At 45.3% G+C, this 26,952-nt stretch overlaps 1 protein-coding gene across 5 annotated transcripts in view; it reads left to right on the top strand.

The window, feature by feature from the left end:
• SMARCA2 (SWI/SNF related BAF chromatin remodeling complex subunit ATPase 2) overlaps positions 1-26,952 on the top strand; it is a 175,772-nt gene that overhangs the window by 72,713 nt on the left and 76,107 nt on the right. For all 5 annotated transcript variants that reach the window (XM_077908407.1, XM_077908414.1, XM_077908408.1 and 2 more), the window contains exons 20-25: positions 8,028-8,135; positions 8,735-8,821; positions 11,958-12,004; positions 14,319-14,485; positions 19,803-19,966; positions 25,641-25,868. In XM_077908407.1, the coding sequence (XP_077764533.1) occupies positions 8,028-8,135; positions 8,735-8,821; positions 11,958-12,004; positions 14,319-14,485; positions 19,803-19,966; positions 25,641-25,868 (801 nt within the window). The remainder of the gene's footprint in view (positions 1-8,027; positions 8,136-8,734; positions 8,822-11,957; positions 12,005-14,318; positions 14,486-19,802; positions 19,967-25,640; positions 25,869-26,952) is intronic.

Below are 26,952 nucleotides of genomic sequence, written 5' to 3' on the forward strand. Positions count from 1 at the left end.
ATATTTTAAGCAGGTATTTTTTTCATATCACATTTTGCACACTGACTTCTCAGTGCTTTAGAATGTCTTTTGACCCCTTTACTCTACATTTTTTAGTTTGGTTTGGGTATTAGTTTAATGTTTCTGATCATATTTTTGGAACCATACACTTCTGAGTTCTCAATTTTATCCTCATAGAGATAGGTTGTTTGGCTTCGCCTACTATTTGTTGCATGAGAGATATTTGGATCTGAGTTTTCTCTGTAGAGAAGTCAATTCTGAAAAGTGTATTTCTGCATTGTTGTGTTTTTCTGTGTAATGACTGGGGGTGGGGTGGTGGGTTGGTACAGATTGGTTCCTCCTATTCATTTCCTAAGTGGGAGTTGACAAGATAGGGTACAAAGTTGATCACTTTATTGAGAATTCTGTTCCCAATTCCCCTCTTCATTAACAGTCAGGGGAAAATAATTAAAAATAAGCACAGTTCTTATACCATGCTTACCCCAGCAGAAGCCTAAATATATAAGTTTTTTATTTTGCCACTGAATGCATCTTGGGGGTTGAATGCTGTTGATATTTTTTTGACTTCCTATGGTCTTGGCATGTTTGGGTAACTCTCTTACTGTTCACCATAGACCTAGTTACTGAATAAACTGGGGAATGGGTCCAGGGGTCATGTGGCCTCCTTGAACTATATTCCTGGCAAGGGGTCCTGCAAGGTATAGAGATGGATGTCAACTATTTTGTGTCCTAGAGTTCTTTTGTTTCTTTAGCAGAGATATAGAATAAAAGGTGGTTAACTAAAGGTCTTCATTTATTCATTCTACAAAACTTCATCTTATTTACTTAATTTCTAAGACTGGCTAATATAGATTTTTAAAAGCATATCACAACTTGGGAGTTTGCCCTGTTTTAAGAAAATCCATTCTATAAAACTCCAAACCTGCCCATCATAAAGGTTATGGGGTGATCGGTTATATCACAAAGGAATTCTTTGCTTTACTAAAATATTTATTTCACCGTTCCTTCCACAAGACAGCTTCATGGGTTTTGATAAACTTTAAAAAAAAATTAGGGTTAGATTTTAGAGAGCGTGTCTCCTGAATAAAGTACACTTATATTCTTTAAGACCCAAAGTATTATTTGGGGTATGTTAACTGCCCCATATGTGGTATATCATCTACGGATAAGCTACCTTTTATAGAGACAGCTCAGTGGAGTGGAAATCATGGCTCTGCCTGTCGGAGCGGACACAGGTCCCTATCCCATGCCCTGTCTCTTACTAACTGTGTGACATTGGTCAGTAACACAGTGGGCCTCTGTGTTCTCATCAATAACTGGCAAAGAAATAATACCTGCCTCACAGAATAGTTGAGCGGATTAAATGGCTGTAAGACCCATGAGTCTAACCCTGGCATGCGGTAGGCTCTCAACTCCTGACCATTGCCCCTGCCATACTCCTTACTCTCAACTCCTATTGCTCTGTCCAGTATGTAGAACTAGAATAGTTCATTGCTGTTGGCCTCAAGTTCCTTCTCACCCTCCACTCCTCCTCGCACATCCTGTGGTCCTCCCTTGCCTCTGCTCATCAACCTTTCTAGGGGGGTCAGGGGAACCAATCACTTAGTGCACGTACGTAGCTGTGGATGTGGCCTGTCCTGTGCTCCATCTCCACTTTCTCTATCTTGTTAGGTTTTTTTTTTTTTATCCTGAGGAAAATTGGCCATTGAAGCATCATCTCAAGGGGTAAGGAGCTTCCCTCTGCCACCATCTGCTTACAGCCACAAACAGCGTGTCTGTCTTTCTCAGCCTCCCTAAAGACCCTGGGAAGGAATCCTGGCTGATGGCAGGAAAAAGGCTAGCTCTTCCATAGCAGTCATTCTCCAATGCTCTCCTGAAAAGCAACCAGTCAGGGAAGTGGTTTTTAATTTTCTTTCTAAATTTCTGTATAATAAAATTCAGTCTTTCGGGTATGCAGTTCTGTGGGCTTTGACAAATGTTAACCATACCCACAGTTAAGGGGAAGAACATTTCTCCCTCCCAGCAGCCCCCAGACGCCCCTGGTGCTGCTTGGTTTTAGTCAGATCCTGTCCATAACCTGAGCCTCATGCGACCCCTAATCTGTTTTCCATCCCTAGAGCCCTGCCTTTTCCAAACGTCACATGGCTGGAATCAGACATCATGTCTCCTCAGACCTTTTGCATCTGGGTTTTCTTCACTTAGCCCAACATGTTTGAGCTCCATCCAAGTGGTTGCCCATATCAATGTCTGTCTCATTTTTATTGTTGAGTTAGTATTCTCATCTATGGATGCGCCATAGTGAATCTGTCCACTCAGTTGGGATGGTGGGGTTGTCTCTGATTTTTGACAATCATGGATGCCTCTGCTGTATGCATGGTGTTATATGGGTTCCTGCATGAACATAAGTTTTTATTTCACTGGAGTGAAGACCCATGGGTGGGGTCGCCGGGTCCTATGCTAAGGGCATGCATAGCTCTATAGGAAACTTCCAGAACCATCGTGCAGTTGCACCAGCAATGTCTGAGCCTTGCATTGCTTCCACGTTCTCGTCAGTTCTCATCGGGTACCGTCAGTGTTCTTGACCTTTTTAGCCATTTCAACAGGTGTGCACTGGTATCTTTTTTTTTTATAGGTATATAGTAAGTGCCTTTATTTTTTTTTAATTTATTTTTTATTGGTGTTCAATTTACTAACATACAGAATAACCCCCAGTGCCCGTCACCCATTCACTCCCACCCCCCGCCCTCCTCCCCTTCTACCACCCCTAGTTCGTTTCCCAGAGTTAGCAGTCTTTACGTTCTGTCTCCCTTTCTGATATTTCCCACACATTTCTTCTCCCTTCCCTTATATTCCCTTTCACTATTATTTATATTCCCCAAATGAATGAGAACATACACTGTTTGTCCTTCTCCGATTGACTTACTTCACTCAGCATAATACCCTCCAGTTCCATCCACGTTGAAGCAAATGGTGGGTATTTGTCATTTCTAATAGCTGAGTAATATTCCATTGTATACATAGACCACATCTTCTTTATCCATTCATCTTTCGTTGGACTGGTATCTTGTAATAAATTTGCATTTCTCTAACATCCACTGATGTTGGGCCTCTTTTCATTGCTCATTTGGCATCCATATCTCTTCTTTGATGAAGTGATTGGTTCCCCTGACTCCCCTGGTACTCAAATCTTTTGCCCATTTGTTTGTTTTTAAAGATTTTATTTATTTATTCATGAGACACAGAGAGAGAGAGGCAGAGACATAGGCTGAGGGAGAAACAGGCTCCCTGCGGGGAGCCTGATGTGGGACTTGATCGCAGGACCCCGGGATCAAGCCCTCAGCCGAAGGCAGACACTCAACCACTGAGCCACCCAGGCGTCCCTATTTGTTTGTTTTTTAATTGGGTCATTTCTTTTCTTATTGCTGAGTTTTAAGACAGAAAAACTCTTAAAATACAAAATATATTTTGTATGTCCTAAACAGTAGTTCTGTCTTGTACAGGTAGACTGAGCTCAGATATAACTGAAGCAGGCATAGAAGGGCCAAAAGCTTGATAAGTACAGCTCTGTTTCATAGAAAGATTAGTTTTTAATGGATAAGCATTTAATAAAAATTAGTTTTAATCAATGAGTATTTAATATAGTAATGAGTCCAGTGACGTACCTAATGAGCAAGGGACTGTACCGTCCCCCCAGTGCTCCCAGCACCACCAGCAAGCTGTAGCATAAAATCCATTCCTTACCCTCAGGAAGGAATGGCAGCTCATACAAGAGGCCATATGTAAAACCTCACATAAACTGAATAAAAATTGATTTTGCGATTTAGCTCCCGTTTGGGGTTGTTTGTGCTGACTGTCCCCTTTGTTAATTCCTGTATAATCAAGAGCCAACTGTACTTGCAAACACCTGTATATGTATTGATGTCTAACCATGCTAAAATATGTATACAATGTCTGAGGTTAACTAAAGGCTGACCTACCTAAAATTGATCCTGACTGTGATTTAATCTGTGTAAAAGAACAAATAAGCTTCGCTCAGATGGGCAGCTTGCATATTTATATTCATCATATAAACATCTGGAAGGCTTGATGTAATCAATCATTACTTTGTTCCTCTCTCAACATCATAGATTCCAGAACCTGGGCCTTTGAAACATATGGTCTTATTGTTTGGAAATCTCAGTTCAGAAGGTGGTAACCTATCACACACAGTTGTCTGGGTTCATTGTTGTTCCAATAATACATCCTTTTGGAAGGGAACTTGTAAGTGAAGTACAGTACTCAGGCAGAAACTATGAATGAAGCCTGGATACTTCTACAGGGGTATGTGGGGGAGACTCCAGACCCCTACAGTCACCTGATGTGGCTCCTTATAGGGACCTGTTGATCACTTACTAACATAAGAATCCTTGGGAGGTAATCATCCTGTATGTGAGGTCAGCACCTCAGTTTTACATCTCTCTAGAGCAAAAATAGCCCCAGTGGCCCTCGCCAGCCTCACTCGTGGAGGGGACTCCTCCCTGTTAACAAGGCCCAGGTTGCATTTCCTGCAGTGCCAGCTTAGTTCGAGGAACTTCTGCATCCCTGCCGTCATCCGATGCCATCACATCTCTGGGGGTGCACTCAGGCCCAACAGAGTTTAGGGGGCATGATTATCATAGAAATTTCTCTACTTGGTCCCTGCCATTCCGTCTGTATGTCTACTTTATAATTCTTCCAGTGTAGGAGCCACACTGGAAACAAGTGTGGTGTGACAGGTCAGCAGACGTGGTGTGGAGACAAGGTCTGTCACCTTGAGCAAGGGCATGACGATGAAAGGCAGCCTCGTGTACCCCATCCGGATGAACAATGCAGGCATTCACGCACTTCAGGGCAGGGTGTGCTTATAACACACCTGTGGAGGAGGGGCCGTGTTTGGGCAGGAGCATCTACTAGGATTCCATTGGGATGTGGAAAAAGATTTTAGAACTTCCCTGTAGGTTAACTTTTAAAAATAAAAAATGAAGCTTTCTTGGCATTTAACCTACAGACTCACCCTGGTACCCATGTGGTGCGGGGGTCAGAAAGTCGCTCATGTGTCTGGGCTGGGTTGGAGAGGTCATCCCAGGGGGAGCATGATGGGGAGCACCACACCTCAGGGGCATCTGACATTCCACCCACCCTCCCCCCACCCCACCTCCTGCTCTTCCTGCCCACTGTGAGGCAGTATGGGATTCCCTGTACCCAGACCATAGGATGGAGGATCTGATTTTAACTCAAACCAATACTTCTGGCCCCAGCATGCACAAAGGGGTTAAAATGATTCTGCAAAGGATTGCAGGTTGAACAGAAGAAGAAGCACATAAGCCTAGGTAAAGAGCAAAAGGAGGTCCTGTCTCTTCTCCGGTTCCTCATGTGGGTTTCATCAGCTGCATCATAGGGTAACTGGGCAGGAATTGGCTGAAAAAAAAAATTAGGTGTCATCACGTTGGCCCCTGGAAATAAATCGGTTGCTTTTCACATTGATGACCATACCCTAAAAGTCACATGTGTCTTTAGACATTGGCATTAGTGCATACATATAATTCATAAACAAAGGCATGGGCATATATTGGGAAGATGTGCTCTCGTGTCTGATGAGGGGATGCCAGCAAAAAAGCTTCATAACCACTTCCTTGAGGGAAATGAAAGGAGAAATTGACTTCAGCCGAGAACTGTGGTGATGGAGGAGGACGTTTTAAGCCCTTAAGGTTGAGTAGGAGGTCACCCCCCAGCCCAGCCCCAGGCCTGGAGAGAAGAATAAAGTCAAACAAAGCTTGGAGTCATCGGAGAAGGCTCAGGGAGCAACTGTCAAACACTGTTGTGAAGCTTACTATGGTGGTGATTTCCATCCTGTGTATCAGACCCACATCTGGGTCCTCTGAGGGAGCAGGGAGGAGGGTTAGGGAGGCTTCCCCATCATGGGGCAGCTGTTGGGTCCTCCGGATGGGCTCGCCTGTCTGCTGACTTGAGCACCGAGGGCGTGTTTGGCCAGCAGGACTCATCTCTTCTGGCAGAGAAGCCCTGGTGGTGGTGAACGTGGGAAAGCCGTTCATAACCAACGGGCTCCTTGATTATTCATCCTTAGCAGAGAGCTTAGAAGAGTGCACTCAGTTTCCAGTCCTAACTGCATCATTGAAAACCCCCATCATTTTGAGCCAGCTTCTTAACTTTTCTGATGCTCAGGTCCTGTATAAAATGCAGATGCAACATGTAACCCTCTCCCAGAGCTATTGAGGGGTCAGATGAGAGAAGGCACGTACAGCTTTCCGAAAGAGCTCAGTGATATTAGTCCTCGGTGCCATTATTTTTTAAATATTTTTAAAAAAAATTTTAGAGAGTGGGGCAGGGACAGAATCTGCAGTAGACTCCGTGTTGAGCACAGAGCCTAACGCAGGCCTTGGTCTCAGGACCCTGAGATCATGACCCGAGCTGAAGTCAAGAGTCAGGTCTTCAGCTGAGCCACCCAGGGCCCCCCCCCTCCCCAGGTGCCGTTTTTACGCTCCTGCTTGTCACAGTGTGAAGTTGCCTAACGCTTATCTTCACCATGATTGAATTTCACTGAGGGTGAACAGCTCTTGGGAAATGTCAAAGTGCGTTAAAAATAGGACACGATCAGGAATCCAAAACAGAAAGGCTGTAGTAAGTATGTTATTCTTATTTATCAAACGTGGGGATTTGTTTTTCCCCCCTGGCCAAGAAGGTCATTAAAAAAAAAAAAAAAGAGAGAGAAAAGAAAAAACAAGCAAACAAACAAACAAAACAAGTATATGGAAGGTCACCTGCTTCCCTTAACTTTTCTGTAAAGGAGCCAGCCTTTCTCCAGTCTTACTTGGTGCATCCAAACAAGTGGCAAAAGGCTATTAATTGCAGTTTCATGTGGCCTGACAGGTTCCTTCTGAAGCAACAATTGAATGAATATTCAACTTCCCTTCATCTGTGACCTCCTCGCCCTGGCCCTCGGAGCTGAAAATAACCTGATCATTTTTAATCAGTTTGTTAAACATTAGGCAGCTTGCTGATTTACTTTTAATCACATTCTGCAGATTTCTAGGCATTTATCTGGCGTTTATTATGAAAATTGCACATTTGTATTCTGGGGATTTTTTTTAATAAAGAAAATAATACTAGGAAATAATGAAGGCAGATTTTTATGCATTAAGAACATGCTAGAAGTATTGCAGGTGTGTGCTAAGCCAAGGGCACGTGAATTCCCTTTAACTGTTTTAAATAGGATTTTTCACAGACATCCGACTGGAGGCACATGAGGCTTTGCCTTCTTTAGATGGTCATAAAGTTGTGTCCAGAGGCACCTGGGTGGCTCTGTCGGCTAAGCGTCTGCCTTCAGCTCAGGTCAAGATCTCGGTTGAGATCCTGGGATGAAGCCCCAAGTCAGGCTCCCTGCTCAGTGGGGAGTCTGCTTCTTCCTCTCCATCTACCCCTCCCTGCCTCCTGGGTTCATTGTGCTCTCTCTCTCTCTCTCTCTCTCAAATAAGTAAATAAAATCCTTTCAGATTAGTACTGGGAATCTCTACATATGACCATTTAGAAAAATGTCTTATGGAGAAAATCTTGAGATACTGGTTAGTCACTAATTTTCTGTTCATACGAAAGGGGGGTAGAGCTGGGAAATGGTAAGAAATACTAGGAAATACTCTATATTGGGCTTCTTCGAACAATTCATAAGCTTCTCTCTCTTTCTCTCTCTCAAATATGGAGCAAGTCAGGAAATTTCAGAAAACATGCCCCTAGCCTCAATCACACACAACCTTTGGCAGGTCCCTGTATCGTCCTGGTACCATTAGCAGTGATGACCGTGGTCTCCACCACTGCTCCCATCCCACCCTCCACCCCATGAATCCAAGGAGGATTCCAAGGAGGGGAAACGGAGGCAACCGTTTCTGGAGAATTCCAGGAGTGCCACCTGCTTCTGCATCTCCACAGTCTTCTGAGGACGGGCCCCTTCTCTGTCCTGCTCCTACCTGTCCTCCTCACTGTTCTGTCTCCCCCAGGTGGAATACGTGATCAAGTGTGACATGTCAGCGCTGCAGAAGATCCTCTATCGCCACATGCAAGCCAAAGGGATCCTCCTCACGGATGGCTCTGAGAAAGATAAGAAGGTCCGTTTCAGGAGATGATGCAACTCAGCGTGTTGTCTGTCTTCTCCTGGCCGCGACGCCAGATACCCCCCAGGAAGCAGCCCTGCTAACGCTGGCCTGTTCAAGCAAATTTCTGGGCCTTTCCTATAGCTGCCGTAGCTGCCAAAGGAAATCTCGCAACCTCTTTGTTGCAAACTACATTGGGGCAGGAAGAATGGAGCATGTTCGCATCACCAAAATAGCTTTTAGCTCTGCTCATGTCAGTTCTGCAGGGAATGTATTCCACCCAAATGTGGGGTGGCACCTTAGAAGGTTTTAAAATCCTGTGTCACTCCCTGGGCATCTGTTCCGTGCTTCTGTCTTTCCAGAATCCTGGGGAACAGACAGTCGTGTCACAAAGCCATCAACTCGGTATGATTCCCTCTGGTAGGATAAGTCAGTCGAGAAAGATGCTGTATCTGTAACTCAGAAACTGCTATAGAACAGGAGCTCCGGACCCCGATAGGTGTAGGTTACAGGAAGACCTATGGCCCTCTCTGTGAAAGTCTACTTTTTAAAAACAAGGGGTATTTGGTCAATTAACAATTTGTTCTGTGTTTGCTCTCTCCACTCGTTCCCAGGGGAAGGGAGGTGCTAAGACACTCATGAACACTATCATGCAGTTGAGAAAAATCTGCAACCACCCATACATGTTTCAGCACATTGAGGTAAGTCTGCTTCGATTCTAATCCTGATTGCATTATTCCTACTAATACTACTTTTAAAAGAAAAAGAAAAAAAAAAGGAAGGAAAGAGGGTTGAAATATGTGTGGACGTTGAAATGACATGTTCTGATAGCTCGGCGAGCAGAATTAACAAACGTGAGTTTTCTGGTTATGGATTCTCATTGGCACCAAGCACTTGAGCATCTGGAATTTTATAACCAAGGGTTTGAAGCGGTGAGAAAATACTGCAAGCTCGTGCTCATTATGTGGGTTTGGGTAAGTGCTGTGAATTGCCTTGTTATGGTAGGAGCTATGAAATTGAAGGTAATGATGAATACATCCGGCTTCCTCCGGAGGATGCTGTGAAAAATATTAAAGTATCGTATTTGTACCCGCTCAAGAGGAAGATGCTCTCGAAATATTTTCTTTGTAAAAGACACTGACTTCGGTACTGTTATTACTTAGATCTGCATTTTTCCTTTGCTGGCTTCTATCCTGACAGTGTAAATCCTGGCTTTTATCCTGACACTCTGGTCTCACAAAGCTAGTTTTAGGGGTGTCTCACCAAGCTAGTTTTAGGGGCGAGGACATTTTCTGCCCTGTTCACCACGTGCAAGTTTCCAAAATTGACAGAATTTCACCCTCATGGGAGCAATTGACCAGAGCAGGAAGGAAAAGGAGTGTCACCGCTGATGCATGTGGTCGTGGCACAGCCTACTTCCCATGGCACATGGGGCTCCAGGAAACCGGGCACTGCGGGCCCCCAGTGCCCACACTGGTTCATTAAAAAGGAAATAGAAGGTTCTGGAAGTCAGAATTTAAATGATTACAGTGTGAAAATCAAGCTCAAATACTCTTGACTTTGAGTATTTCTTGGCTTTTGATGATTCTTCCCCCCCCCCCCTCTTATTTTTGGCAATCACACTTGTCAGATACAAGTATTTATTGCACACCCTCTACCTGTTCTGGAGACCTCTCCCAGCCTGACACTGCTGCTGCCTGCACAGCCAGAAGGCAGAGCGTCTATAGGCTAACAAGCTCCAGATCCAAGGAAAATGACAACAGCCACCATACTAGCCACAGAAGTCAAGTCCTACCCACAAGTCACAGATATTTAAGACACAGAGTGAAGGAGAATCCAGCGTGCAGCAATGAGGCCGTGTCCCGGGCCACTCTGTAACCCTGACCTGGTGAAAATCTCTCCTCATGTCCAAGCTTCAGGGCCCTGGACTTGTCATCACGTGGTGCTAGATTATGGGATTGGCAGCGGCTAAACTTTAAAAATAATAATAATGATAATGGTAATAATAATAATAAGTGAGAAAGCATCTTGGAAACCGCTAACATATATTAAACAGATGGAAGGTATCCATGAATTAGTGGTGGATCTTTATTGGTTTGTGACCGGTGTGGTGGCGGGGGGGGGGGGGGGGGGCAAAAAAATGTCAAGTGATGAAAAAAGACCAGGGTCTTGTCAGGTGAACCCATCACCCTTCCCCTTTCCCGAAAACAATTTTGAGATATTTATTCTCATTCATAGAAGGGTACAGGACTTAGAAGTTATGAAAATTAAGTGTCAGTCTTACTTCATTTTGGCTGTCATGCAAAAATTAGCCTTTGAAACATGCTAGATGGTGTCAGGAAGGGGGCTTCTGTCTGGAGAACCTGGGGAGGGGAGAATCATAAAAGGAGCTGCGTTTTAAGTAACTTGCCTTCCATTCCCTGCATATTTACATTTTAAATAGGCGTCAATAGAAAGACAGACTCTGATTTGCAAAAAAAATTTTAACATTAAAACTTTCAGAAGCGTTATCACCAGGAAGGAGACCCTCAGCCACTGGCACGCGGAGCCACAGCTATGGCTCAGAGTTGGCGTGTGTGCATTTTGCCTGTGTCTTCGTACCCTTTGGCACACCATGTTCAGTCATAGGAAGTCACCCCAGAAGCCCCTGTCTCTCTGCTGGGCTCATGGTTTCCCCCAAGGACTTCCAAACCAGGCAAAATGAAGACATTTTTAAAACTATGCTAATCTCTCAATTTATCACTGTGCACTGGCATGTGCCATCTCTTTGGTTTTCACAGCCCTGCTTAGGTGATAGGGATGGATCCCAAAAGATCTAGCGAGGAGTGGCTGCTGGTGGAGAGAGAAGGCATGGCTCTTGGGGTCAGAGTGGGCTTGAGGCTGTTGTCCATCACCTTTGATTTTGCCAGCGGGGCAGCGTTGTGAGGGGCCAGAACCCACCGTGGGTGATGAGTGTATGTGAGAGGAGAGTCGTAGGCAGAGATGTGCCCCCCTGGGAGGCAAAGCTTTGCCAGTGGGGGAAGAAAGGAAGCAGGGGAGGGAGTCAGCGGGCGGCTGATGTGAAGGTGTGATCCGCTCTCCTTCTCCACAGATGGTCCCCCGTTCCATCCAGCAAGCCTGGAAACACCACACAGAGGACCGGAATTTATTTCTTGTACGGGATCAGTGCGGGGAGGGGATGATGGGATCAAGTAGTTTAAGTTCAATTTGAAATCCTAGAAATTCTCGCTTTAAATTTAAAATTCTGTATTTTTTAAAAATGGAAGCCCAGGCACCAAAGGGAGGGGTCGGTGTCCACTGAGGGCCTTCTTTGTAACAGGAAAAAAGCACAGTATGGAGGGATTTCAGGTTTTCTCTAAACACAGATTTAGAACATGGTGCACGATCACTGCTACCTTTACTGTTGAATTTTTTTTGCAGTATGTTTTCGGTGCACATCTGAATCCTGATCAGCTTGCATTAGGCTCTTCTTCGAGTCTAGACTCTATAAACTCCTTGGGGTTAGATCCTTGAGTTGTTTCTGGATCCCCTGTACCTACATGGCTCACCCCTGGCTCAATAGATGCTTAGTCACTGTTTGATGAGAATTTCAGTACAAGATTCTGGAGACAAAACTCCCGGGACACATTCGTGGCAGAACAAAAAGTCTGAATTCAATGACATTGAGTTTCTGGTTGATCAGCTAACGAATATTTTTTTTTTGCTTATTATTTTGTTTAACTATATTCTAGAAATACACGGAATGACGTCACTCAGAGTAATTATTAAGTTAATAATTTACATATCCGGGTGGGTTTTTTTTTTTAATCATTTTTTTTTCTCCTCTCCATTTTAAAGGAATCTTTTGCTGAACACCTGGGCTATTCAAATGGAGTCATCAATGGGTAAATCTTAAAATTTATCTTTCTTCCAAAAAGTAGTTTGTTGGTCATACTTAAGCTTTTCCCTCCATAGTGTTTCCTATCACACACGTACCTACCGCCAGGCTCCTGTGCCCTCCCCTCACCTCAGCAGAGCATATAGGGGTTGTGAACCAAAATGATACCTGTTTTCTCTTTTATGTTACTGGCATAAATTACCGCATGCCCTGAGCAGGTGGCTATTCAAAGGACGTAGATCTCATTTAATGAACTTAAGAGTATCCTAGTGTCCTAAAAATGTCATGGAAACTTCAGAGAGTTGTTACTTATCACCAATAGCATAGCTTGGGCCAAAAGAGAATTTATCGTATTAAATTTCAAGTTGATACTTAACACTGACGTGCGTGAGAGGAAATATCTCATCTGCCAAAATTATGTGTGACTTTACAGTAATTCATCAAAGTACGGTCCATCTAAGAAACTTTTTTTTTAATTAGTGCGCATTAAAAGAGTGTCATGCCTTGCAACAACAACAGAAAAGAAACTTGCATCAACAGAAGGTCTCTCTGTTTCGCACCAGGGAAAATTGATTATTAGGATGTAGGGGCCATTCTTGGATCCCAAAGGCAGACAGATGGTGTCACTGGGCTAAAGCAATAGAAACTGGGACCTGTCTAGATAGAACCAGTGCCACTAGGCCCTCCTAGTCCTGCTTGCTTCCCTGTGCTCTGGGTCCCGTGGTCACTCCTGGTGCCATCACATGGCTGGGGTTGCAAGCTGAAACCACGGCTACAGGAGACATTTGGAGGACAGAGGTTGGAGCGGGGGACTGGTGGTGGGAAGACACACACTTGAAAATGTGTCTGTTAGGGACAATGCTCACTGTGTCACAAAATCAGCTACCAGATGACACATTTCAGTGTCGTAGACCTGATGGGTTTCCCCAGCCATATCATCCATACAATTAAGTTTTAATGATTTAACATGCCCCAGTTTGCAAAAGAGAGAAGTTGTTTATTATGTAAGGGAAAAGGCCTTGCTTTGGCTCACGGACCCTCTGGCAGCAGCACTCACCACCATCCCTTTTTGATCTGAACTTCTGTGTCAGCCAGGCCTCTTGTCCCCTGCCCAGCCGGTTCCTACAGTGTACACGGCGATCTTCTGGAAAGATGTGGGAGGTCTCGCCACAGCCCTGTTGCAGATCCGTTGGTGGCTTTCCATGGCACTTAGAGCTAACACACTCATTGTGGCTAAAAGAGCATCTGTCCCCTCCTCCCACCAGCTGCCTCCCTGTGCGCCTCTCCAGAATGCCCCTGTCACTCAGGCTCAGCTGCTCAGACCCACTGGGCTTCTTTACTCCACAGGGCCTTTGCACATACTCGGCCCACTTCCTGGAGTCTCCACCCCTCTCCTGCTCTTCCTTCAAGCCCCCTGTTCTTCAGCCAGCTGCCTTTCTGCTCATTATTTGAGGTTTTGGCTAAACTCTTCTTTCTTCAGCAAGGCCACCTGCATCAAGGTCCTGCAGAGTTTCTTCTAGAAAGGGCCAGATCTTGAATATTTTTGCTTTGGTGGGTCGCAAAGTCTCTGTCCCAACTTTGCCATCGTGTGGTGTGAAAAGCAGCTGTAGACAAAAACGGAAACACGCTAACCTGGCTGCGTTCCATTCCCTCTATTTACAAGAGAAGGCAGCAGGCCAGGGCCTAAATTTGCCAAGCCCTGCTCTAATTTAAAGATGTCACATGTGGGCACACGTTGTCCCATAGCCACTTGTTACTTTTCCTCTGCCTGTGCCTAATGCCTCTGGCTTATCACAACTTGCAATTGGCCGCACTGAAGGCGGGGATCCTATTTTTCTCATCGCCATCCACATGCCTGGAATTGTGCCGGGCAGGTAGTAGGTGCTCAATAAATATTTGGACGCATCCTGAGGGCCCCTAACTTAATAATCTTATGGGCTTACCAGGTAGCATGTTAAGGAAACACAACACATTCATGGCTATGTGTGGACGAGAGAGAGAGAGAGGGCGCAGAGGGGGAGAGAGAGAGGGAGAGAGCATGCAGGAGTATTAGGAACACGCAAGGATGTTCTCCCTCCAAAATCTGTCGCCGTCCTTGGCATGTACAACGTACTCCTTGTCGGTTGTGTATAGCAGTATTTCCTTTTTGCCACGGCGTGGCCCCATCGCCCTGGAGGGGATACCCACTCATTCCTTCATCCCACCGTTATTCCGCTGAATGTTCCCGACACACCAGGCAGTGCCTGAAAAGCCAGGCCACCCGGGATCCTTCAAGAAGACTGCAGCAATACCGTCTTCTTGTTTTGCCTTTCTGGGTTCAGGGCTGAGCTGTATCGGGCCTCGGGGAAGTTTGAGCTGCTTGATCGTATTCTGCCAAAACTGAGAGCCACTAATCACCGCGTGCTGCTTTTCTGCCAGATGACGTCCCTCATGACCATCATGGAGGATTACTTTGCTTTTCGGAATTTCCTGTATCTCCGCCTTGACGGTGAGTCCCATCGGGGTCGGGCTTGGGCCCGGGAGCCCCCGCCAGGGAGGGTGCTGGCCATGGGGGTCGGGGTGGCCCGGGTGCGCCCGAGCCCCAGGAGGGGGGAGCTGTTGGAGAGCTAACTAGCGGGTGAGCGCAGCCTCCCCAGATAGCAATTTTTACATCATCTGGCTTAAAAATCAGCCAAAACCACTTGCACAGCTGTTTAGCCCCCCCAGGCAAGCCAGCACAAGTGGACTTGGAGGCAGTTCTAAGAGCCACGATTAAACAGTGAAACTGAATTAAAACCTAAAAGCCGCCTCCGCTCCCGATGGCCTGTTACCTGCGCGCCCCCCAGTACTCCCGATACGCGCTCAACTTTGGGGCCGAGGCCCATTTGAAGGGGATGAGGGCTGTGCCTCCTCTCTTCGCTGACACCCTATTTACTCGTTTAAGATGACTCTGCATTATCATTAAAGCTTCTTTCTTTTTCCAAATAGAACATATCTCCCTGCCACGTTGAGAGATAGGGCCCCACTGTGTCCTGGGTTTTCCCGACTCTGTAAAAGATTTGGCTGATCTGCCTGGCATTTCAACTTTTTAGAAAATTAGTAAATAATGCGAACGGAAGGAAACATGAATTTAGAGGCATTTCTGAAACTCCCGTATGATTTGGATGCCAGCCCTCGTATTTTCAAGGTGAAGGATACCAAATTTCCTCTACGGTGGCAGGGGGTCGTGCTTCCAAAGGGCGGCACGTAGGAGTAGGAGCGTGTTTTCAGCCAGCATGGTTGGAATCTGTGCGCACAGAGTAGGGCAGCGTTGCTGATATCAATTTGTATCTGATGCGATCTTCAAGTTATTGTTAAATTTTTAAAGTTTATGTTCCATTAAAAGGTTTTTGTTTGGGGGCATGTGGCTGGTCCAGTCGGTTAAAGGTCTGACTCTCGATCGCAGCTCAGGTCTGGATCTCAGGGTCATGAGTTCGAGCCTCGTGTTAGGCTCTGCACTGGGCATGGAGCCCTAGCTAAAAAAATAAATAAGTAAAAAAAAAAAAATAGATAAAAAAATAAAAGGTTTTGTTTTATTTTCAGCCTAACATTTTGTCCCCCTGTTGCCATTAATTCGATAGAAGTGGATATACACCAACCTCAGACCTTCTTTCTGTTGCTCTTATTTTTTAAATGAATTCTCTCTGTGGTCTACCTCTTAGGATATTATTAATTTTTAAATTAATTGTACCTCAGACATGTGAATTTTTAAAACTTCTTTTTTAAGGTTTTATTTATTTGAGAGAGAGCATGAGCAGGGGGTGGAGCAGAGGGAGAAGCAGGCTCCCTGCTGAGCAGGGAGCCCGATGTGGGGCTTGATCCCAGGAACCTGAGACCATGACCTGAGATGAAGGCAGACACTTAACTGATTGAGCCACCCAAGCACCCTAAAAATCTTTTTTACCTCTCCCCTCCAAAGTCACCACAAACAGATGCATGGTTAAGTCAGCGTTCCTTCTGAGTTCCTGACACAGTTCTGTCATCCAGTCTGTCTCTTTTGGCGCATCTCCTGCACTGTGTCTCGTCCTCTGTCCTTTGACCTGATTCTCCTGTCTCTCTCTGGGAGGGACGAGGTCAGCACTCGTTTGAAGGGCAGGCCCACCTTCCCTGCAGCTCAGATGAGGGGCAGCCCTGCCCTGGTGTCCTGCACAACCGCTGGTATTACTTTGTGGCTTTTGGCTTGGCATCTCCCCCTTTTGAGGACTGTGCCCTTGGAATATTCCATTCTGTGAAACTGGCGAGAAGCACTTTCCTTGAAACGAATCTCTCTAATGTTTTCTTACCCACTCGAGAGAGCATCTTTCAAGCTGTTGTTGGTTGCTGACCTTTATTATCCGTTTGTTATTAATAATAATCGTCATAAAAGGTAGCGTTTCTGGAATGCCTAACTGCCAGTGGGATACCAGGCGAGGCGCTTCATGCACATTATTAATCTAATATTCTCTGCAAACAAGCTACTTTGATTCCCCTTTCACCACGGTACAAATAGGATCCCCGTTTGACAGATGGAAAAACAAAGGTTTAGAGAAATGAGGTAACCTGTGAAACCGGTTCCTAACTTAGATCTCTCTGATTCCAGCTTCGTTCAGAATCAGTTTTAGCAGAGCCAGGGAGATACATCCCATCTCTGAAAACGCAGGCTGCTTTCCTGGCGACAGCATTTTAAGAATGATTTTGAACTTACTCAAAAATTTAAAGCGATGAATTGGAACGAGATATGAGATGAATGGAGCCACTCAGTGTTCCTGCCATCAGAGAGAGCCCTTAACCATTAGGTTGGAGGAGACAATAAGTAAACAAGCTTCGTAATAAAATGTTACAGATGGAGTAGAGAAAACTGCACAGGCTTCTACCCTTGAGAAACAGCAGGCATTTGTTTTGGGGCTGGAGAGGATCGATGGGCAATCAATGTACTCACTTGCAAGTAATCCACCCTCCAACCACCTGCCCCTTCACCCGTTAGTTAAAATGACTTCGGATTTTCATTGCCGAATTTGATGTCTCAGATTTTTGACCTCAGTGGGGGAAAAAAATCACTCAATGACAGCTAAACAGACTTTTTTTTTCTGCAAAGATTATGGTTGCATGAACAGATTTGGCTACTGTCCCGTTAGAGTCTTTGTTTTCTCTGGAAATGATTTTTGAGTGAGAGCAAGTGGTGAAGCTGCATCCCAGAAGACAAAATTTTCCCAAAGCAGCTGAAACTAAGTTAAAATTAGTAATCATGAAAGCCTGGCAGTGTGTTCCTTCTGGCACATTCTGCAACTTGCAACACAATTGGGCTTGCTATTAATTGTGTTCTTGGTTATGTTCTACTTCAAAGTCTAACAGAACATGGGGCTGATGCTTATACTGAGGGTGTGAAATCCTGTGCCACCTGCAAAGAGCATTTACTTGCCTTGTGGATAAACCCTGACACGGTGGTTTGAAGCTCCCTGAGCACATAGCCCAAGGATTGCTGATGATCAGCAAAGATCTTGACTTGGGGAACCTGTGGCTAATGGGAATGGTAATCCAGCAAATTCTGAACCTTGTTAACTAGAAACGACATAGCTTTGCATGAAAGGTAATTTAATCATGGATTTTTCTGGCTTTGAAAATTCATCAAGTTCCCAGCTAGTTATACAGTTCGAATTCACACCAGATATATGGTCAGTCTATTTACTTGAGGTATCTGGTGTAGGGCTTATTGACCAGATAATTTGGGTGTTTCTTTTGTTTTCCAGTGCTTTATTTTGTACTTCGGGGTATTTTATCCTAAGGAGTCATAGCCACCAACTAGTTTAATTTATATCTTAATGCATGTGGTCATTAGCCGATTGATTTTCAGTGGATTTAAAACTGAGTTTACATGCCCAGAGTATATAGATACTGTACCCTGCTGTCAGAAAACAGACATCAGGGATCCCTGGGTGGCGCAGCGGTTTGGCGCCTGCCTTTGGCCCAGGGCGCGATCCTGGAGATCCGGGATCGAATCCCACATCAGGCTCCCGGTGCATGGAGCCTGCTTCTCTCTCTGCCTCTCTCTCTCGCTCTCTCTCTGTGACTATCATAAATGAATAAAAAATTAAAAAAAAAAAAAAAACAGACATCATTGCCTCTGGAAACTCCTTCTTTCCCTTACTTTAGAAACTTTTGTTTGTTTGTTTGTTTGTTTCTGTGGCTTTCCATTTGGTTCAAGGCAGAGGGTATATATGTGAACAGTGATTCCATGTGAGTAATTATTGCAACTGGAAAGACGATATAGTGAACAGGTTTCATGATAGCGTAGAACTCGTCTTTCATTAGCATCATGAACAAATAGGTCACCTTGGTCTTGGAAAGCCAACTCTAAAAAGAAAAGAAAAAAAAAAGAGCCTCACATATTTGAAACCTTATTCAGCAGAGCACATTTAGTGCGCCTCCCCCAAGTCTAAACTCTTTACCATTTCTCATTGCAGGATTTGGCCAGGTGGCTAAACTTGAAATCTAATTTAGAAAGCAAAATGATCCCTTAAAGAACATTGCTTCATTTAATGAGGAGAACCCCCAAAACCCCTTGGTCCTAATCTCCGTTGGATATATGGGGCGAATTGGAGATTTTTCCCTCCTTCCTCAGGAGGGTACTGACTATTTTTATTAATATGAAGAATTAATATACCCCTCATGTTTGGGTATTATTACCCATGTTACCCTCATGGTAACATGATTTGGTAAACTCGTCACTTAAATGTTTTAATCCTCTGAAATAAGCTGCTGGTGTATTTTCATCCTTAAGAAAAGAACACTATGTAGAAATAATATTTGTATAGCAGGCGTTTAGGGGCTATCGTGTGACATGCATATGTGTTTCCCAAAAGCCTAAAGCCTTTTCCAGAACTCTGCGCCAATGCTTCCCAGGTAAATACATTACAGACGCATAGTGTGTGATGGAGTAGCTGATTTGGGAGGCAGGTTGGGGGACTTCCTGCCCTAAATGTGAGCACTCTGCTCTGGGGTTTGGCGCTGTCTGCTTATTCCCCGTTGTGGAGTGTGTCCAGGCACCATGAGGCCAGCCATCGGCAAGTGTGTCACATGCTGCTTTGTTGGGTTTTAGGTCACCACCCTTTTTAACTCAACAGAGCAGAATGCCAACATGAGGAACAGACTAAAGACTTTGCACACATGTATACACACACACATATGTGTGTGGGGTTATCGTGGCTTCAAGTCTTGCTAACCAGCCTAAGAATAATTCCTTTCACGTTTTATGTTTTTCCCAGCCAGATCATGCTCAGGAGCAATCCAAACGGTAAAACAAGGTGGAAACCGATTTCCCTTCTGTTTCCACCCTCTTGGCATAAAACGAGTGCTCGCTCTAATGCCCGTCGGCAAAATTGCTTTAAACCATGACCATAATCTTTGTAGACATGTGTAGGTGGGTTTTAAAGAGTTATTTGGTGTTTTAAAGCACAGAAATAAATCCCGAAAATGTTTTCATTAAGTTTTAGGGTAACGTGAGAATGTTCTGGAATTTGTAAAGGTGCAAAGGCGCCCAGGCCTAAGGGTTTAAACCCAGCACTTTGAAGCAATGGGTAGTAGGCAGCGTTCTTTCTTGATTTGAGAAAAGTCTCTCTCTCTTTTTTTTTTTAGACGTTCTGAAAGAAACGCTCAGAGTTTCTTTCCAAAGAAAAAGTACAAAAACCTCCGAGAATTACCTCACCCATGCCACGGAGGAGTCTTTCTCCAGGAGGCCGGCCGTTCTCTCTAGCTCCGTGCCATTTGCAGACAGCACTTAATTGGCAGATTTTACTTTCCTCTACCCATAGGCACCACCAAGTCTGAGGACCGTGCTGCTTTGCTGAAGAAATTCAACGAGCCCGGGTCCCAGTATTTCATCTTCCTGCTGAGCACCCGAGCGGGCGGCCTGGGCTTGAACCTCCAGGCAGCTGATACCGTGGTCATCTTTGACAGCGACTGGAATCCTCACCAGGTCTGTCTGTCTCTGGCGTGGGTGGCCAAGCGTCCCTGCCGGACCTGGAGGGACGACTTGTCAGTGTCCTCATTCACATTTGTGGGAAAAAGCAGATTTCCCAAAGAGCGGGCCGTTTCTCTGGGCGGCCCTGCACGCTCTCTGGCGCGTCCCCCACTCCCTCGGAGCCCAGCTGGTGAGACCTCTTACTCAGCTTTCCCTGCGCCTTGGCAAGGCTCCACCCTGGGGCACAGGAACTCAGTCTCGGCTTGGCTTTAACCCCATCTCCCGGGGTTGACCCCAAAGCAAAGGAGGTTTGGTTATAGGATAAATCACAAATGCTCCAGAATAGGGTACGCCTGGGTGGCTCAGTGGTTGAACGTCTGCCTTCAGCTCAGGGTGTGATCCCGGGGTCCTGGGTCCTGGGTCCTGGGACTGCCCCCGCGGGGAGCCTGCTTCTCCGTCTGCCTGTGTCTCTGCCTCTCTCTCTGCGTCTCTCCTGAATAAGGAAAATCTTTAAAGACAAAAAAGCTCCAGAATAAAAAACAACAAACTAAACATTGATTGCACCCTGACTCTGCGCCATCCTCCTGAGGTGCGTTGCTTCATTGCGTTTCCACAACCCTGTGAGGTTGCTAACATCACCAGCTGCCTCCTTCCAGTCACCGACAATGAGTAGTCCCCAGAAGCTGTAAGTAAGAAGTTCCCGCAGGTCGAACAATTAGCATAGCATCGTTTGTCTTTTAGTCTGTGTGTTTTGATTAACACTGCCATCAGAGAATATTCCACGGAGCATCTACTAGTAAGTTCTTGGAGACGGGTAACTTTACAGTTATCATTTTTCTAGGAACACTTTGGTGATTGAGAAAGCCCAGGAGAAGGGGCCCCTCGTGGCACACCTGGGGTTGCCTACATCACTTGGGGAGATCGTGCACCTGCTCCTACGAAATTGGGTGGAATGATGTTCATCGGGATCGGATTCATTTTAGAACACATGTGAATTCAAAATAGCAGAAAAGGAAAACGGCAGGTCTCCCGTGTGACTATGACGCACGTCAGTCTAACCCCGGGCAGCTCACTGTGCCTCGGTTTCCTCAACTGCAGGCACGCCGAGTGGTACTCCCTTGGTGGGCCGTGGTGGAGCAGAGGACAAGGCTCAGAGCACGCACTGGGGGCAAGACACGGAGCCCAAGCTGCACAGTTATGAGAGGGCTTTTTAACACCATGCACACCTGCTTCCCATTCCCTGCCACCCAGTTTTGTAGGTGCTTCCCAGACTTCTCTAGACCTTTTCAAAAGCTCCCCAGAGATTCTGGTGGCGTTTCTCTCATAGCCGAGGAGCGCTAATGTCAGGAACCAACCAGTGGTTCCACGCCTTGGGTTTTGCAGTGGAGCTGGACTCCTGCAGGGCTCGCCACTCATTGTATCTGGGCCAGTACATTAAAGAAAGTTTCTCTGGAAACATCTGGCCCTTGGAAAGGGTTTGGGAGCCACCGGCACAGTATATCAGCTCCAAGTCTTTGGGAAATATTTTCTTTTTTCCAAAAGATTTTATTTATTTATTCATGAGAGATATGCACAGAGAATGGCAGAGACACAGGCAGAGGGAGAAGCAGGCTCCATGCAGGGAGCCTGACGTGGGACTCGATCCAGGGACTCCAGGATCACGTGTGGAGCTGAAGGCAGACGCTTACTGCTGAGCCACCCAGGCATCCCTTTGGGAAATATTTTCATATATTTTATATATGTTTAAATCCCACGTTGAGTTCCCAGGCACAGGTGCAATTCTTTTTTTTTTTTTTTAAGATTTTATTTATTTATTCATCAGAGACACAGAGAGAGGCAGAGACACAGGCAGAGGGAGAAGCAGGCTCTTCCTCACAGGGAGCCCAATGTGGAACTCGATTCCAGGACCCCGGGATCACGCCCTGAGCCTAAGGCAGATGCTCAACCACTGAGCCACCCAGGTGCCCCTCACAGGTGCAATTCTTATTCACGTGAAAGACCAGCAGTTTTCCCTTTGACTGTTGTGAATTCAGCATTCATTCCATATTTCACTAGTGGCTGCCAGGCCACAGGCACTGTGCTCGGCCGGGCATCTAGGGGAGGAGTAGGAGATTCATCTCCTCCTGGGGTGCTCAGTGTGATTTAGATCAGCTTACCTCTGCTGCCTGAATCTTTACTGAGAAAAAAAATAGCTTGTCTATAGGCGAATGGAAGGTTCTCTAGATTTTATCTTCGGAGGTTAGCACATCTGTGGCATCTCTGCTGACCACCTGCTTTGGCACAGTGCAAATTCCAAGTGCCAGAGGCATTCACTGTCTCTGGAGATGCTGATTTACCAGGGAAGGGATGCTGGGACATCCATGCCCCGCAACACCCCCCCCCCTCTCTCTCACACACACACACACACACACACACACACACACACACACAAACTTACAACCATTAACTAAAGGTAGAACTCCAGAACTAAGTAAATTGCACAAGCATTGAACAACTCGTTCATCTTTCACTGTATTTGAACTAAAATTTAGGCAACAAAACACTCGGGACCTCAGATTTCCCCTGGCCTAATTTACCATAGATTCCTCGCACTGGGGCATGTATTTGTCCAAATGTTTTTATCTGCCATAGTAGATTTCACTGCCACTTGATTTGGGCAGCAGGGCTGACCAGATACTTCATGCCTGTCACTTAAACACGGCCATTAGTTTGTGCAGAATTTTTTTTTCCTTTTCAAAAGTCAGTGATCTTAGGGTGATAGAGCGAGTATTGATTTTTCCTGTAAAAGGTTAAGAGAACTAACTTTCCCTGAGCAACGACCCTGCTAGATACTACAAGGCAGTTTGCGAACCTAACTTCATACCTAGTCCTTGAAATAATTTCCACATGAGGAAACCAGTCACTATTAAGTTGTCTGTGTCTGTCTGGGCGTGAATCCTGGCTTTGGGCTCTGTCCACCCTGTACCCCTGCATAAATGCTGCATGGTCCCCAAAACAAAAGGTGTGGAGCTCTTTTTACTGTGTTAGCTTCAGCATGCATTGAAAAAAAACAAAGAGTCTGTAATAATTCTTTGTCATGTTGAATCAAAATTAAGGCACATTGACCAAATAGTGGTTCTGTTTGATAGAAGTCGACAGGTTGAAGACAGAGACTTAAAAGTCGGTAATTGGAGGCCTTCACTAGATGTAGAGATAGAACATATACATGTGGAATCAGCAATAAAATCCCTTGGGATTACTGAGGCTCTCATGGCCAAACTGTGGATTGGAAACGTGGGTTGGTACTCTTCTCATTAGCCCGTGGAGCTGGAGTTGTGTTGTTTAGACAGAAGGGCCAACCACAGAGGCCTTGGGAGGCCCTCTCCTCAGGCTACGTTCTTGTCTTCAGATATAATCACACCTAATTAGTGTGACAGAGTGTCAGACCACCAAGATCTCAGAAGTATCGAAGAATTCATCCAGTAGTGACAGCACGTATTTCTTTGTCACCCTATGCCCTCCCTCCCCATTTTGGCGTAGAGGCTCACAGGCTTACATTCCATAGACTTCTTCAGCCTAGAAACGCTCATTTTTGCTATTTTCCAAATAGATGGTTTTACACAGGCAGAAACCACTGTTGCCACCACAAAACAGAACAAAACAGAACACCTAATTGCAGCCAGCTTCCGAGGCTTCAGACTCGTGACTGTGTGTGTAGATGACCCGTGCCCTCTGCCTCCTTGCCTATCATATTGTGCTGCCACCAGATCTTAGTATTTTTGTGATTTATCAGCCTCTTCCAGGGCAGAGGTCAGCAAACTCACACCTGTGGGCAGAATCTGGCCTGCCACCTGCTTTTCTAAGACCTGCCAGCTAAGAATGGTGTTTTTCCCATTTTTAAGTAGAAAAATGTAAAATGGAGAAAAATAGATGATGTTGGTGATCATCCTTTTGGTGAGAACAGTTGCGTGCTGTTTGCCCTCGGCCCAGACAACCTGGAATATTTGACTATTACCAGATACTTGCTCTTGAGCACATTACAGAAACAGCTCGCTGACCCCTGTTTTAGAAGAGAATCCAGAGGTTGACAGCACACGACTTGCCATCTCGGCCGCTGCTTCACCATGCTGGTGAGCATGTGTTGAGAGAGATGATTGAACCAAGATCTTGTGAATGAAGTTTAGGGTTCTGCCCCCCAACTTTGGATTCTACTTATCTGCCTCACTTTCTCCTCTTTGGAAAACCCTCTAATTTGGAGAGGTGCCTGCTACGTTCATGATTCAGCTGTCTGTTATTTAATATTATTCAGACATCGTTCTGAGGAACAATTTTTGCCTCATTAGTCATCTCATCATAAAAGTCCCTGCAGCAAAGATAGGTCTCCTAGGCAGACTTTGGCCTGTTGTCACCTTATGCCACGTGTATGACCAGGAAACTCGTCTGGTCAAGAGGATGGGCTTACAGCTATAGAGCATCAGCTCTGTGCAAAACCAGCTGCTAGGGGTGTGGGATACAGGGAACAGACTTTTGCCCTAAAAATGTAAACAGGTCTAATGGGAGACACATGGAAACCACTACTTAGCATTGGCGCAGAGACCATCACCTGGACCAGAGTGACTGAAAGTGACAGACCAAGAGGTTTTTAGTGTGTAGCATCAAGAACAGATAACTCGGCCTTACAGGTTTACGAAGGTTTTTTTTATTAAAAGATTTCATCAAAACTGTTTTCTTCTTATAAGAGTAAAATATGTATAAAGCAGAAAAAAGATGGTAAACCACTTGAAAGTAAAATGAGGAAAATTCAATAGTGACTGTACTCTCGTTACTTGGGAATGTCGATAACGTTGGCATGGCCTTCCTGCCTTTTCTTGGTATAGGTAAATATGAGCATATAAGATCTTGATGTACATACTTCTGTGTAACTTGTAGTTTTTACTTATCAGAGCTCCGTGTCATTAAATCTATAATTGATTGTACAGTAGTGTACATATAGCATAGGGTACACACATACAAAGACTAATTTTTTTAACCAATGTGTTATTGGTTGAATGTTGATTGAATTCTGCTTCTTAAAAAAATTGTAAATACACCCTTATCTATAAATCTTTGTGCACATCCATGATTATTTCCATACATAAAATTTCGGGAGTTAGGGGCCATACCCAGTCTTCACTCTTGATAAACAGTGCCAGATTTTGGTCCCCCAAAATGTGACAAATTTAGTATTCCACTAGCTAGCAATCCTTTTCATTCCCCAAACTAACGGTTGCATCTTTGGTGGAATTAGATCCCAGGAGATCTGCCACCAGAGCAATCCCTGTACTTACAGTGTGTATGCATAACATTTGTATGTATTAGTTCATAGATACTTAAAAATTCTTCTTTAACACTATACCAGTGTCTGTGGTCTCTTGCAATTTAAGGTTATAGGTAATGTCAAAGTCCTAATTCTGACATCGAATGTATTGGGTTTTTTGTTTGTTTGTTTTGCTTTTTTAGCTAAGGCCTCCTTCTGGTGGCCAAACGAGCCAACCTGAGCCCAGCTTCCGTCAGTTAGGGCTGAACTAACTTGCCCATGTTAAAAATGAAAGCAAAGTCTTTGATGAGCACGGGTGGGTTAAATAACCCTCCTCACTTCCCTCTGGGGCCGGCGACTTGTTTTCTCGGCCAGTGTGCACTGGCCCTCACAGCGTGTTGTCCTCCGTCACAGGATCTGCAAGCACAAGACCGAGCTCACCGCATCGGCCAGCAGAACGAGGTCCGGGTGCTGAGGCTGTGCACAGTGAACAGCGTGGAGGAAAAGATCCTCGCGGCCGCAAAGTACAAGCTGAACGTGGATCAGAAAGTGATCCAGGCGGGCATGTTTGATCAGAAGTCTTCGAGCCACGAGCGGAGGGCATTCCTGCAGGCCATACTGGAGCACGAGGAGGAGAACGAGGTATTCCAGAAAGCCAAGTTCATGAAATCCAACGGTGACCTTTTGTCTCTGAAGGATTAAGAATGACCCCTTTGTTCTTTGAAGAATTTCCCAGGCTGACTTTAATTAAAATGAATAAATTAGCTGCTATCTTCCATCCCAAATGCAGAAAGCCTCTGAAAGTTATCCAAGCCAGTGTCTTAAAAGCATTTGCAAGAGGGAGCGCAGGGCGCAGCCAGTGCAGATGTCAGAGGTGCCCCCCTCGGGCACCTGATTGGATTGTAAATACTGCCTTCTGTAGGGAAGGCACAGAACTGCAGACGGGCCTCCTGGTGGGTTGGGGGTGGGGGGCCAAAATCTGGAAGGAGCCAGGAGGAAGGGCCCCTCTTTGCCTCTCTCTCTGCCATCCCCCAGGGCCCTCTGTTGTCTTTTGCCTTTTGATTAAGCGCTTCAGTGTGCTTGCAGGACAAGCCGTCACAGCCATCTTAACTTACTTACTTGTACTCGGAGAGCAGGACTCTCACCTCCAGTTCAAATTTTTCTGTAAAAACTGACCAGAAGCTGAAAAAATGACTGGGGGCAGCGGGGGGGCGGTGAGGGGTGCGGAATCTCTCTTTTCTTGGGAAGATTGTCCAAAGAACGCATTGCTTATGTTTCTCAAGGAGGGGTGGGGATGGTCTTCAGGTTGTCACTTGTATTTTTTTTTTTTAAGATTTTATTTATTTATTCATGAGAGGCACAGAGAGAGGCAGAGACATAGGCAGAGGAAGAAGCAGGCTCCCTGCAAGGAGTCAGATATGGGACTCGATCCCTGGACCCAGGATCACACCCTGAGGGGAAGGCAGATGCTCAACCGCTGAGCCACCCAGGTGCCTTGTATTTTTTTTTTTTTTTGATTGCCAGTTTTGATAATTCTGCAGTAAATTTTCAACCCAAGTGGATTTGAAAGAGATCAAAGACATCATTCTAATGTAGTCCAGAAAACGGTGCAAAATATCAGTACCAACTCCTATCATAAAATTGTCTTAGAATGGACACATTTGGTTCGATGTCCCTGTATTTGTAAACTAAAGAGTGAACTATTTAAGGCATTAGAGATAGCTTG

This window comes from Canis aureus, chromosome 1 (genome assembly GCF_053574225.1).
Source record: "Canis aureus isolate CA01 chromosome 1, VMU_Caureus_v.1.0, whole genome shotgun sequence".
Classification (NCBI taxonomy): Eukaryota; Metazoa; Chordata; class Mammalia; order Carnivora; family Canidae; genus Canis; species Canis aureus.